We start from the raw sequence: 15,249 nt of genomic DNA, 5'->3' as shown, positions 1-15,249 counted from the left end.
GTGTTAAGTATTTATGCAGCACACAAACAGTAATAAGTTGAAAACAGAATGCAAGACATATCCCAAACCAACTTGAATGAATAAAATGAGACCAAAGCGCCAAAGGCAATCAGAAGGACAGGGGATTTGCAATTTTAAGTAACAAATAACGCCATGAAGGATAAATCGCTAGCTGTGGTTATCTGGTAGTGCTAGAACAGGAAATGTTCAAGCTGATCACAATGGAGTGTGGACTGGATACAGAGACCATGGTTAGTCCCACTGAAAAAGTTACCTTCTCAAAGTCTGGTGCATAGAGTTAAAAACATTAGAATTTCACAGGAGGAGTCAAACTGATTCCAGTCAAGGGTCCAGCACCCAGGGAGGCACCTCTTGGGGACCAGGAACGTACTCCAGCAGAGGTCAGCACTACTCAGGCAGGTCCAGTTGCAGGTCCACGTAGGTCTAGTTGCAGGTCCAGGCAAGGCCAGGTGCAGCAGGTCAGACCTCTAGAGCTTGTTGGTTCCCTGTAGCTCAGAACAGGAGATCAGCCCGCTGACCCTTGGGGGTCAGGTTAGCCTGGCATGAAAGGAGCAGGTCCAAACTTCCTTTCTAAGAGAGCAGCGTAGGCCTCAAGCAGCAGGGCAGTCCTCTGAGGAAGAAGGCAGGCCTCAAGCAGCAGGTCGGTCCTCTGGGGAACAAGGCAGACCTTCTTCTGTAATGTCCACAGGTGCAGGAGTGTACTGAGGAGTTGCTCAGGAGGTCCAATATTTATACTTGGTGCCACCCTTTGAAATAGGTGAAATGTCTAGTCCACCCCCACATCTGGTTCTGGAAAGTTTCTTCTTTCCCTTTTCTTCCCCTGGCCAAGAGGTCAAGGGTGACAAAATGCTAGTGTTAAGTTCCTGTGTGAGAGTGCGGGAGGCAGTCCTTTGAATTTAAGTGGGGCAGGGGACAGGTCCGCCCCTCCCATCCTGGCAGGATGGCCCTCTCCCAGCTACACCCAGGTCCTACTGTTCAATGTCTGGGCCCAATAAGCATCTCTGATGGGGGAGCAATTAACAGGCCCAGGCAGGCAGCTGGAAACTCCGAGAAGGCCAGATAAAGATTAGGGCTGGAAAATGGCAACTTTCTAAAAGTAGCATTTTCAAAATTGCAATATAAAATCTGACTGAATTGGTGTCGCCAAGCAGGCCTTGATAATGGATGCTCCTGTGTGAGCTCCTGCTCCCTCGTCGACTAACAGGAATCCTGGGTGCTAAACCAGGTCCCAATGGGACACACCAGTTCAAGCCGCAAATATGTTGAGCACAGGGGATCCCCCCTTGCCAGGTTTGGTGCTTCGCCAACCAATGTGCCCAGATGGAGGGTGGAGGCCTCTTCTGACAGGAGTGCTCTGGAGCATATTCCGGTTGCTTGCCAGGAATCAATAGGATCGATGCCCCAACTACTGCTCTCACTGGGAGGGTGAAGAACGTGGGGGAGTGCTCCATCTGGTGGGGAGACACCTGGACAATTGTGGCTTTAAGAGAGTCAGACAGCGCTGGCCAGAAAGACCTTCTGGCCTGCCCAGTGTCACGGCTGTGAGAGATTCAGGGATCTGGGCCTTCTTTCCCCCATCCTTGACCTAGGACTTTGGACCCCTCGGGCCCCTCCAGCTCTCTCCTCATAGCTCGACATCTAAAGACAAAACCAGAACATCATGGACATTGAAAGGGGTGAGTTGGGCTCACTCCACAGGCCCGTTTCTCTCTCCCGTACCATTCTAGAGTGTAGGGCACTGCAGCAGAGCTAGGGGACCCCCCACAGGAGTTGTTCTTACTTTACAGTGATTGACAGCGTACCCTGGGGTGGCGGGAGACCATTGCCCCCTATGCCCCGCAGGCTGTAATAGCCATCAAGACAATTATTGCCCTCAACACCGCCCCCCCCAAAGATCTGGTGCATATCCCGGCTGCTTGTGCTGCTGGCTCTGGTGACTCAGCGGTGTTAGCAACTCAAGGACTCCCAACAGGGTAGATACCCACACTAGACCTCCCTTGGCTACAGGGGCCTGCAAAGCCCAGTTGAGGGGCAATGTGGTTGCTCTAACCTGAAGCGCAAACTCCTTACAGGGCCTATACACTCTTGCAGCAGTTCCCCGCATAATCCATTATGGACAGTGACAGGCCACAACCTTAGCATTCCCAAAGTAAGAAAACAAATTTACGGCCCGTCAGGTCAAGTGATTGCTGAAGTCATTCAGAGCGACATCCTCAATCCCTGTGCTGGGGACATTGAACCTATCCTCAAGGCATCCAAACCTCCCGCTCCTCTGTCGAATCTAAAATAGGGCAGGTTGGGATCAAAGTCTCCTTGTTACTTCATTATCAGGGTGTAGCAAACAGGGTCACTGAGAGAGAGGGCCCCATTTCGGAGCTGAAAGGTAAGGTCTGTGAGCTCTCGTCAATGGTTTCCCATCTCTCAGCAACCTCAACAACAATGGAAGACTGCATGGAGGAAGGGGAACCTATGATTTGTGGAGTTCCGGGAAGGCGCCAAGGACCATGACCCAGGCCTTTCTTGAAAACTAGATCGCATCCTGGATTCCTGCAGGTCTATTGTCTTCCTGCTTTATTATTGAATGCACCCACAGAGCCCGGATAATGAAAATCCCCCCGGGGCACTTTCACTGCTGCTGATAGTAATGATCATCAATTATAGGGAAAGACACATGACTATGCAAGAGGCCCGAATCCTGGGGGAGCTTCGATTTCAATCACATTTCATTATATTCCCAAACTACACCCAGAACGTATTTAGGATGAGGTAATCTTGCCACAAGATGAAGCAGAAACTCTAGGCCCTCAAAATTCAATACATGCTTCTATATCCAGCAAAGCTCATGGTGATATGTGCCTATAAATCCCTCTTCTTTGAATATCCGGAGGCCAGCTGGGAATGGGCAATGGAGCAGAGGCCAATCATCAACAATCAACAACCCGAATGCCTCAATTTGCACAGACAATCGAGGAAGTCGATGTAGGGGTCAGAGGCTGAACTCTGGGTCAAGGGGCTCCTTGGACTCTAAGAACATCCACCTCAAGGTCCAAACAGATCTACTACTGTACCCACCCTCCCCTCCTTTTAAGGGGCTCAGAAGGTCCTATGGGAATGTATGAAACTGCGCCCTACGACTACTGTTTTTCTGTCAGCACCTCTGTAACCTATGTTATAATACTCCAGGTGGGGTCAAGTTGGGAGGAACTTGTTTGAATTTCACACTTAGTTTTTATTGGGAGGGTAACAGGTGCTTTAGTGTGGAAGTGTGGGACCAGAGGTTGTTGGGGGCTGGGAAGTTGTTTCAGGTTGCTTATTTGAGCAGCAAAACTTTATCTTGTTGTTGGTTCCGTGTTTTCAATGTTCATACACAGGCAAAACTGATGCAGCGCAATGCAACCGTTCATAGCTCTGCTTCAGAAATGCCATCGAGAGGCACACCCCAGACCCAGGACTTTGCTTTGCAGCCCACAGTCTGAACGGAACAGTGGATGCGCAACACAACTTCTACTCAGGCCGTCGCAGCGCAAGCCCCTCTTTGATGGCATCCGCTGCGTCACAGCCCCACAGCTTTTTGGGAACCACCAGTGCACAATGGATCTTCAATGGCACTGCTAAGTTCAAACTGATTTCCAGAGTAGTGCGACAACTTCACTGGCTGCCTATTAGAAGTCGAACTAAATTTAAGGCACTATGCATTGCATACAAAGCAATTCACAACACAGGACCCGAGTTCCTAAAAAAAGCCCATACACACCTAAAAGACCCTTGAGCTCCTCATCGGCCCACCTCCTGAACGTTCCCTGGACTAAGAAAACATCATGAGGTGATAGACGATTCACAATCACCGTGGCTAGACTGTGGAATACTCTCCCCCTCCATATTAAAATGAGTCCCACCCTGCTAGCTTTCATTAAACAGGTAAAAACCTGGCTTTTCAACCAATAGTCATCAGCTCCAGGCCCGTTTCCTCATGCACTCCACAGCGCCAAGACACCCCAGGGTATTTGCGCACTATATACGTCGCTTAAATAAATAAAATAAATAAACACAGGACTTTGCAATGCAAGTCCTTCGTCTCTGGCATCCTCGATGATGACGAAGCACTTCGCATCGCAGCCTTGGAGCTCTTGAGAACCACCGCTGCACAATGCTTTCTTGGCATGGGATCTCACATTGCTTCACAACCAGGATTTAAGGTATGCAACCAGCTGCAGTGAGTGATAGTTGGCTTTAGAGGTAACCAACCAGATATCTTACACCCCCATAAAAGCAGCACTTTTCACTGAGTTTAGGCTCACCACAGAGGAATATCAATTAAGGTTTAGGGACAGTCATAGAGACTGACAGGGCAGTCTTGGGTCGATTTTCTGGACTTCTCTAGCAAGGCACTGGGTGTTGGGTGAAGGACAGCCTAGTGAGTAATTAAATAGGGCTGTATGTTCTTATTTTGAGAAAGCAAATGCTTAGTAATTGTTTCACAGATTTTCACCAGCCCCAGGTTGACTGCGAGCTTGCTGATCCCAAGGAGCTTGCAAAGGAGGCAGACTTCTGGGTTAGTACAAGAGTGTCTGGGAATATACATGAGAGTGATCCTAAGAGGATGGTTCAGGTTTCCCCCCTACAGAGGCAAGGAGAGGTACACAGTGACCCAGACAGGTCCCAGCGTAGTTTGGGGAGGCGAGGGTGCCCATACCCACCTACTTAACTAAAGTCTAAACAGACACTTTGCTTATTTAGAGTCAAACAAACCATTTACTATCTTTTCACAACAGCAACAGCTGTGGTTAGATGTCAGTAGTAGTAATAGCATTAGTAGTAGTAGAAGCAGCTGAGATATCACACCCAAGTGCCCCACTAGCAGCGGTTTGGGTGCAGTGTTGGTGTTACTCACTTGTTGAAATTAATAAGCCAGATGGTCAGTTCTTCTGGGGCTGTCCTGTCCCAGTGGACGGTGTAGCTTTTCCCCAGTGCCACCACTGGCTGGTACTGCTGGTAATGATTGCTTTTGCCCAGGGCTCCTTCGAGGTGCAGGGGGTGAGTTGGGTATTCATCCTTAATCATCGTCAAAGTCATGTTGGCTGGTTTGCGAGCTTGAATGTATATCTGAAAACAAAAAGAAGCTTATGACTTAGTACACACAAATCCTAAGATACAAAAGAACAGAGGGGACTGTGCATTACTCAACACTGATACTAAAAACAACTTGCACATAAGGACAAAAGTTGCTTCCGGTGCAGTGATCTGCACTGCCACCACATCCTGATATAGAAAAGAGTTAAAAACCCTATGTACACACATGCAATGTCACTTACACAATCCTTTGTTTTCGGACACCAATGACCTTGTCATATGACAAGTTGCGATTCACACACACTGGGACAAATTCACAAACGTTTGGCTATTAATATTCTAATTAACTCTACATTTTTAAGATCATTTTCACACCCATAATACACCTTCCTAAAACAACTTGTGAATATGGATTAACAGGTGCTATTCACAGCATCAATTTTATTTTTGTTTATTTATTTATTAAAGCAACAGCTTATGACATATTGCCACTTCGTAACACTAATAACAGTGTAAGCAAAAGTGCTTGTAGACTACCTTACCATATCCAATATGAGGCACTGATCAAAGCTTTGGGGGGAGGGGCAAAATCTTGTAAGTGCAGGCCTATTGGTACATAAAGAGGGTGCTCTGGCAGGATTAATGGTCTAAGGGTGTGCCTTCGGATAACTGAGGTAGGAATCTCGATAGCACCAAATATCATGGACACACTATCGAAGAACAAAATATCAAAAGGTAAGACGATGTAGATATCTTTGAGGTGTATAGATATGGAGTTACGAATAGTAAATCTATGCTCCTCTATATGCTGTGACGGCTGCCGCCAGTTTAAAGGGATAAGGCGGCAGGAGGGCGGGGACGGAGGGTGAGGGGAATATAAAAAGAATAGAAGGACTTACCTGCCGCTGTCAGCCACCTCGTTGCTTCTCTTGCGATGGGCAACAAAGCACAGGCCTCCCCACCCAATCCAGATGCTGCTCTCATGCTATAATTAGCATGAGAGCAGCGCCGGGATAGGCCTGAGCAGGCTGATTTAATGCTCGCTCAGGCACAGGGAGTCTGTGCCATTTCTCCAACTAGCCATAGAAGACAGCTGGGTTGGAGAAACCTAAGTGCACATGTCTGTTTGGCTGGCCTAAGATGGCTGGTCAAACCGACATGTGCACTTACAGTGTCCCCCACCACTCCTCGTCCCTACCATGGCCTGGCCCGACCCCGCTCTAGACTATCTGCTTTGCAGCTCAGATAGCAGTGATAAATAAAATGATGATAACATTGTTTTATTATCATTTTTCTTATCATCTGCTGTCTCTGAGCAGTGGAGAAATGCCTCTCCGACATTACGGAGGAGCTGCCCTTATCTATATGGACTTAACTTTTCAAAAAAAGTACCTTGATATTCTGTCCATGATATTAGCATATTACGATATTCCTAGCCTCGATATTTCCTAGTACAAGGGGGAGTATGATAGATGCATTTTTAAGTTTTGCGAATGTTCCAAAGGTCACTTACCAGAAAGCCACCTGCCTTCTGCTAACCCAGAAACATTTTGCTCCAGCCAGGGGTCTTGTGCCCTTGACTCCAATTGAAAACTTAGTATTAAGTGAATGACACTGACTCCACAGACTTAGGTGGCATACAGTGTATAGTTGGTCACTCTGAATACATATTCTTTCTGGAAGAGGTCATGTGTCAGATCCAGTTTAGGGGGCATAGAGCAAGCAGGAGCTACTGGGCCTCAGCCATGGGGGCAGGGGTGGTTTGCCTCAGATGTCCCAGAGTCTGTCCTACTTTGACTTCACAAAATGGGCCATGTACAACACCTTCAGCATTTGACTCTCAGTGGTAGTACTTTGGATCATTCACACACTTATCAGGGAGATAGTGTATGGGTATGGAAACCCAGATCACCCAGCAGAGCAATATCTTTTTGTCCAACCCAGTGCTTTATTTGGATAAGAAACATACTTTAATAGACATGCTAAAAATGGTATACTGCTGCAGGTACAATAATATGCACTGCCACTTAGGCTACTGCACCCTGGGATACTGTCTTCCTCTTCTCCCTTTCACATGGATCCCTCCTCTGGTGAGTCTAGCATGTCCCCGTTAGGTTAGTTTTGTGAGACATTAATCAAGGCTCAGGTGCAGGTACATCAGTGTTGCACAGTTTCCACTTTCTCAGTAGGAACTTTCTGTTTGTTGGACAACATAAACATTGATATGGTGCTAGGCTGATTCTAAGCACCCCCTCAAACAACAACATTTGCCCAATGTATGTTCAGGCCTTGTACTAAATGTTCAAGATGTCGTGATAGCGTACTTACGAAGTGGAATTGTATGCAATGTGGTTTCAGAGAAAATAATCCTTCACTGTAACTCTAGCAAATATGTGTCAAAATTCATTGTATAGAAAACAAAGCAACTTAACAAATATGTGCATATAAAATGGCAGTGTGTCTTCCAGGGTCTAACCTAGCCATGTGACACAAGTTCAATTATGGTTGTGCCCAGTTCAGTAAAGTCACCTAGGTACAGTCTCATCACAATGCAGGTCTCTACAGTCTCATCACAATGCAGGTCTCTATGTGTTTCAGCATCATGTGTCTCCGATCTTGCCTGCTTCTAGGATGAGACAGCATGGCTGCAGGAGTGGCCCTCTGTCTCAGTAGGCCGCAGCAGGGTGGGGTAGCCAGAGCAGCAGCCATGAGTCCTGGAAGTCAATGAGTAAATATGGCAGACATCACTCCTTCTACTGGGTCACTTAGCCACAGATCGGCCACCAGTAACATGGGTTTCACAACAGCACGGTAGAAGCCACGGGATGCAGTTTGTAAATTTTGCAGTGGTAACCGTCATGTGCACAAGTCATGGCTACGACAGTGACATCCACCATGGACATAGTTTTTGACTTCGGTGGTGAAGTCAGCAACAGGAACAGCTCTGGATTTCAGTAGCTTCATTCACCATGGGCACAGCTCTTGAATTAAGCAGCAAGGTCAACCCTGATTGATCCTATTGCAAGGTCGGCTGCCTGCCTGTGCTTCTCTCTTGGAACCACACTTCGGGAGAGTCTGCACTGACCCTCTTTGGACTCATAGATTGCTTTCTGCAGCCTTTCTTTCTCCCGATAGACCCTCCACACTAAAGTCTGGCATTTTCTGGCACTACCAGGATTGTCATACCTCCTATGGCTTTGTAGGCTCTTTCACTCACTCAGCAGGCAGACTGGCTTCCAGGCGCTTCAGGTCAGGGGTACAGCTCTTCTAGCAAGTAAAGATTCCAGTTGATGTACACTCTCCGCTGGGAAGCCGGCTGTCACACAGACACCAGTTCTGGTTGTTGTGCAGCAGACCTCAAAGTATGCTTCAGAATACTCCCTTCCTTGGTGAAAGGACTTGGAACTGAAGCAACAAGGATGTAAGTAATTCCTACTTTTATGCAGTTAAAGCAAATGAGGAATATGGATTGTCTGTCTGCAATCTCAAAACAGGTTTGCTGCAGTTCTTCTGTCAAGTGTCCTCTCTAGCCTATTCTCAAGACAAAGCCTTTGTGTAGAGTGATGCTCTTCACAGCAGGGTAGTCTCCAGCCTGGAGTACTCACAACAGAGGCCCTAAGAGGCGTGAAGTTTCTGCAGCTGGACAGTGATCAGGATGAAGGCAAAAGTCTGGCTTCACCTAAAAGATTGCTCTCACCCTGAACAACAAAGATGAGAGTCCACCTCAAACACCTACCAAATGACAACAGCACCATAAAACATATAATCAGTTCCACTCAGTAGGAGCTGCTTAAGTGAATTTTAAAGGAGCCTTGTCTCCTCCCTCCATTTTCAGGAATGACAGCAATTCTCTTCCACTGTCTGTGAAAACAATCTCACCTACATCTTGTGCACAGAAGTAAGCTACTGGGCTTCCGAAATGGGACCCACAGGCCTCCATTACTCTGGTTTACTCATGCACAAACTGCATGCATAACGTAAGTTACAAACACACACAATCCACTTGGAGGTTAGTGCTAGGATCTAGGTTACACATTGATGCAGAACTTTACACAAGTGGGACCGGCTACATAGATAGAAGGTCTGATCATGACTGTGAATTCACAAAACACAGTATGCTGCCACCACCACCGTACAAGCTAAACCCATGACATGGAAGGTAGTCCACTGTAAGCAAAATGAGAGCACCATTGGTGCACCCCTCCAGGTTGCAGGACTTCATTTGTGTCAGGGACAAGGTTAGACCTCTGCACTTGTTATATTAGTGTGAGCCTAGAGCCAAAATCAAAATCTGGGTTATAAGTGAATCACAATCAAGCACTCAGAACATGGCAACATGACTGCATACCCCACAGGGAACATTCACAGTCCAACAGCATGCTCAGGCAATAATTTGTTTTTCCCAAATTAATATGGCTTATCTTACAGTTTTTTCACTACATATATGTTTACTTGACTCCTATAAATATATTATTTTGTGGATACTAAACAAGTGCATATTTGTATTGCAATGTATAATAATTGTTCTAATTATACATTATTTCTGATCATTGCCTCTCTCTTCTCAAGAAGGATGAGTTGGTAGCAAGGAAGGCTGAAAGGAGCCAGTAAAGATAACATTCCTTGTGACCTGCTGGCTGTGTCGTTCAAGGAAGACCTGCTCTATGTCCTGGAGATCTTAATTACAGCCTGCAGAGCTGAAAGTAGTCACAATTCCTTAACATGGGGCAGAAGATTTGAACAGAGAGAGCTGTTAAGAGGCCTTAAGACCTGAAGAGAGGCCTAAAGGACACAAATAATAGCTACACTAGACATTTTCAAAGGAAAAGGGTCCACCTGAAGTGGTAGTACCTTAGAACAACCTGATGCCTTGGCAGTACAGCTGAAGTCCTCCTCATCACCGACCCTTGCTGTTTGGAAGGCAAACTTGCATTACGTCTCACCCACCAATTTCACTCTTTTACATCCCTTCCCCCTGCTCAGTCACAATTCCAGAAGCTCAATACAGTTTAACAGATAACGAAACAGAAAAACATCTACAGTCACACACCATTAATCTCATCAAGGATTCATCAATCTTTTATCAATGTTGCAAATGATTGTGGGCCAGTAGAATCAACTGCAGACCCATGTCCTCATGATGAGCTCTGCAGCCAATCCAACCCGAACACCCAACAACTCATTGAATATAGGTATTTTCCCATAGGAACTATAAATGCCATACATAAAACCTACCCTAAACCAAACAGGCTTTGAGCCAAGAGATCCTTCTAAACGCTGTCCAATAACAGACTGTTTTTAGTCAAAAAGTTAGGACGATTGAAAGATCTGCCTCAAACATATACCTACATTTAAATAAAATAACCTGCTTTCACATTTCCAAAACAGATTCTAGTATGGCTGAAGCACAGAGGCAACAGTGAATTAAAACTGGAGTAACACCACACCTTCTACTTGAACTCTCCCTTGCCCTTGACACTATTCACTATCCCAAGCTTCTACTGAGATTTGACAACATCAGAGTGCAGGGCGCATAACTGAAGCAGATTGCATCTTTTCTATCAGACAGATCATCCTCTCACTGCTCCCTTCATGTCAGCTCCATTAATTCACAACTAATGTACCAAACAGCTTTACCCCCTCTTTAGCTTTTACCTTAGCTCTATTTTGCACCCAATCTGCCCCTTCAATTTCAAGTGTCACTGTTAAGCAGATTATAAACAAATCGTAATTAAGTTTGAAAACTTATCTGACTTTGACTCATACTCAATCGGGCAATATCTCAAAGTCAAGTAACGGTTGATATCAAGCTACAGCAAAATAAACACATTACAAATCAAACACCACCTATCAACAATAAGAGATCAGCAAGTAGGTCTGCCACCAAACAACTGAGCCTAAGTGAGGAATCTAGGGATAAATATGGACTGTAGCCTGTCCCTCATAATAGGATTGTGTTTATCTAATACATTTAAACTGCAGTTTAGTACTTCTTTCCCTCATATTGGCTATAAACATATCTCTGCCTACATTACTCGAAATGCTTGTCCTGACCCACTGACTGAAGAGTTCCCTCCCCCACCCTCTGAAAGTTGGGTCTAGTTGTGCCCCTGGCTCCCATGAGCCATGTGGGTGCATCAACAGAAGCCTGTCAATGTCAGTAGGCTTTTTCCTTGGGACTATGTCGCCAAGTGAATGCACTGACATGGACAGCCCAAACAAGTCCATATGTGCCAATTCAAATAATTACATTTCTATTTTTTTTCAGGGGTGGAAATGTCATTTTGTACTCCACTGCTCGTGAATTTCATGGATAACGGAATATGGAGTCTGCAATGCAGACATGGGACATTTATTTTAGTCCCCCATCTAAATTGCCCCTGTGCTATGGCAGGCCTGTTCTAGTGACAGGTGCCGATCTCACCGTAATCGCATCTCCTGACAGGTCTCTAAGAGCAAAGATGGCGTGCAAGGGGCAGATGAATAAGCATGTGCACTTAGATCACAAACTAATGTTCACAAATCTTCCCCATTAACATTTTCTAATTTTCTGCCAGAAAAAGTTTGTATAACACGACTCCTCAGTCTGTCCACTGACCTGTGCATAGGATCCACTGCAGATCGCCCCTCTCCAGTCTGGAACATCAATGCAGTCAGGGTGTCGGAGTAGCCAGTTATCCTCCTTCACCAGATATGCACCAGGATACTCAGAAACCGAACCATCGAGATCATGGAAAATTGTGGTCTTGTCCCCATCCATGTCCAACTGGTGAAACCAAGCTCCCGCCTCACCAAAGAATACACGTGAGGAAATCTGACCAACCAAAGAAGAAGTAAGTGTGTCAGCAGGCCTTTAACATACTTATATATATAGTTTCATCAACATTAACTTGTTAAATTCTTAATACAGCTCATCATCCATTAAATGGGGCATCCACAATCTTGTCCTCCTGCCCAATGAGCAACAATAACATTTTGGAATGTGTGGTTGGGTTTTATAATCTATTGTGGTTGTATTCACTAGATGGACATTTTAAAATGTTTGGCCATTTAAACAGAACAGAATCTTGAAGAAAAAAAGAGGGGCACTTAAAAAGGTATTTGAACAAAATATCGAGCTGTAAATATCAACAGACTGAAATATCAATAAAAAATGTTTGAATACAAAAATATCATGATGCAGAAACTATAGTTGTCAAGAATATAGATTTTTCCAGCTAAGTAATATTGTTGTTAAGAATATTGTTGTTAATTTTTCTTTCAATAATACAGCTGTAAAAATATTATTGTTTAATTATCTAGTGGTTTAGTTCATACATAAATGTTATTTTATAAGTGTATTGTATAATTGTTAATATTTTGAAATATAGATTGTAATTTTAGGTGATTTATGTTTTTTTAAATTGCTAATAGTAATTGATAGTGTTATAGCGAGTTGCTAGGTTTGTAGGGGTATTGGGTGGGAAGTTAACTAAGTAATGATAAATTATTCATTATTTAATTGATTATTAAAAAGGATGTAAATTGTGTAATAATTATAATTTTTTTGTTATATTTTAGGTGAGAGCTGCTGGGTTTGTAGGGGTATAAGGTGGGAAGTCAATTAAGTAATAATTAATAAACAATTATTTATTATCAATTATGTAATTGATTATTTATGTAAATTATATAATCGTTATATTTTTTCGTTATATTTTAGGTGCAGGCTGCTGGTTTTGTAGGGGCATAGGGTGGGAAGTTAATTAAGTAATAATTAGTTCACAAATAATTATTCATTAAATATTAATTATTTACTTGATTATTAATGATGTAAATTGTGTAATAACTTTATATTTTAGTTATATTTTAGGGTTATAGGGTGGGAAGTTATTTAGGCAACAATTAATTGTCAATTACTTATTTATTATTAATTGATTGACAATTATTCGTGTACATTATCTAATATTGATTTATTTTAGTTATATTTCAGTTGCGGGCTGCTAGGTTTGTAGGGGTATAGGTTGAGGTGTTAATTAAGTAATTAACTAATTAAGTAATAATCAAGTATTAAATAATTATTAATGAACTTGTTAATTATCAACATGGTTACTCGTTCAGGCCTCCCAGACAGAAACACCTGCTGGTTCCTTAACTTATTTAGAGGATCTGATAGGGCTAACATTAGAAGAGATGTGTCTTCAGGAGTTTCCTGAAGGTGGTTTCTGGTTGGTCCAATCTAAGGATGGTGGGGAGATTATTCCATAACTTGTGAACCAGATATGCAAAGGATCGTCCCCCACATCTCACCTTTCTGATCTTGGGTAGTGTCATCAACGCTAAGTTTGCAGATCATAGAATCCTCCTAAGAATGTGGAGGATAAGAAGTAGCTGAATATGGGAGGGGCCTTTTCCCGGTAGTTCCTGATGGGACATTCACAGAGCTTTAAAATAGATCTTTTTTTTGCACCATAAGCCAGTGCAGGGCCGTTAAGGCTGGGGCGGCTGAATAGTGGTTCGGGAGTCTGTGAAGATTTCATGCAGCAGCATTCTGGCTGACCTGCAGTCGTCTTATAACATACTTTGGACTTCCCAAAAAGAGTATGTTTCCATAATCGAGACAAGAGTTGATAAGTCCTCTATGACCACTCTCTTCGATGTTAGAAGGAGCCACTGAATTACTTTTCTTAAAGTTCTCAACAGTCTGAAACATGTTGCTGACAGTTTCTTGGGTTGAGTTTCCACTGTCCAGCTAAAACCATAGGGGCACATGTAGGCTTTTGCGATTCCTTAATTGCGATTATTAAGGAATCGTCATTAAGGAATTGCAAAAGCCTATGCATGTAGGAATCGCTATAAAATTAGCGATTCCCAAACATTCCTTAATTGCGAGTCGCAAATTACGAGTCGCAATTAAAGAATGCCTTCCCATTCATTCCTATGGGCCTAGAGGCCCATAGGAATGAATGTGAGATTGCATGCGTAATTTGCGAGTACCAATAGGTACTTGAGTTCAAGACTACTGTCTGAGACACAGTCCCTGACCTGCTTTAGGCATGAATTTAGTTGTAAGGATGCCAGCCCAGTTTCTGAAGTGAGAGCTATAATAAGTTGTGTGTTATCAGCATATGACACAAGTGCAAGGCTGTGTGCCTACACTATATCTGCCAAGGTGAGCAGATATAAATTAAGGAGTGTGGGGCTTAGGGAAGAGCCCTGTGGAACACCACAACCAATGGGGTAAGTGGCAGAAAAGGGGGATTCTTCGCAGACAGGGAAGCCTTTCTTTTCCAGGAAAGCTGCGAGCCAACTATGGGCAGTGTCTGTAATTCCAGCTTCCTTCATCCTTTGACTGAGAATAGGGGGCGAAACAGTCTCAAATGCTGCCCTGAGATCAAGCATAATCATGGCTGCTGGGCCACCTTGGTCCAAAATGTCCTGGAGTTCCTCTCTGGCTGGTAGCAGAATGGTCTCAGCGCTGCTCCTTGGTCTAAAGCCCGTTTTGTGGGATGGAGGATTGAATGCTTTTCTAAAGAGCTGGAAAGGTGCTTATTGACATGTTTCTCCAATACTTCACATACAACGGAAAGTAGGACGATTGGTCCGCAGTTTTCTGTCAGAAGCAGATCAGCTGTAGTATTCTTTAGTAGAGGTTTCATTATGGCATGATTCCATGTAGGAGGAACATTGTCGCTGACCGGGGAATTGTTAAAGATGTCCGTTAATATTGGTAGGATAGCGTTGCCACCTTTTATGAAAATGTCTGGTGGAGCTAGATCTATCGATGAGCCTGACTTTATAGAAGCTAGAATCCCTTCTGTATCTTCCATGTTTAAGGCAAGAAAAGAATTCAGTTGGGCTGTAATCACTGAATCTCTAAAATGGGGGGACTCAGTGCTGCGATTTTTGGCAGGGAGTTTAAGATATGTATTAATTTATTAGTAAAGGTATCTGCAAACATATCACAGTGATTAACAGAGGGAGAGGAGTCTGTCTTACATACAGCTGTCTTCATTAGGCTGCTTACAGTCCTATACAATTTCTCAAAGGAATTGTTAGCATTTTCTATTTTAGTATTAAAATGGGAGATTCTGGCCTCCCTTATAAAATATTGGTATATTGGTTTTCGTAGCTTTTCTGTAAATTTCTTTGTTCAGATTGTCATACAATTTTCTCCAGATA

At 43.9% G+C, this 15,249-nt stretch overlaps 1 protein-coding gene across 1 annotated transcript in view; it reads right to left on the bottom strand.

Moving 5' to 3' along the window:
* CEMIP (cell migration inducing hyaluronidase 1) overlaps positions 1–15,249 on the bottom strand; it is a 908,751-nt gene that overhangs the window by 89,004 nt on the left and 804,498 nt on the right. Inside the window, exons 22-23 of the mRNA XM_085644720.1 lie at positions 11,690–11,905; positions 4,913–5,124 (exon numbers count right to left, since the gene is read on the bottom strand). Coding sequence (XP_085500846.1) covers positions 4,913–5,124; positions 11,690–11,905 — 428 coding nt within the window. The remainder of the gene's footprint in view (positions 1–4,912; positions 5,125–11,689; positions 11,906–15,249) is intronic.

Source organism: Triturus cristatus, chromosome 3_1, assembly GCF_964204655.1.
Source record: "Triturus cristatus chromosome 3_1, aTriCri1.1, whole genome shotgun sequence".
NCBI lineage: Eukaryota > Metazoa > Chordata > Amphibia > Caudata > Salamandridae > Triturus > Triturus cristatus.
This window is presented reverse-complemented; position numbering and strand designations above follow the sequence as displayed.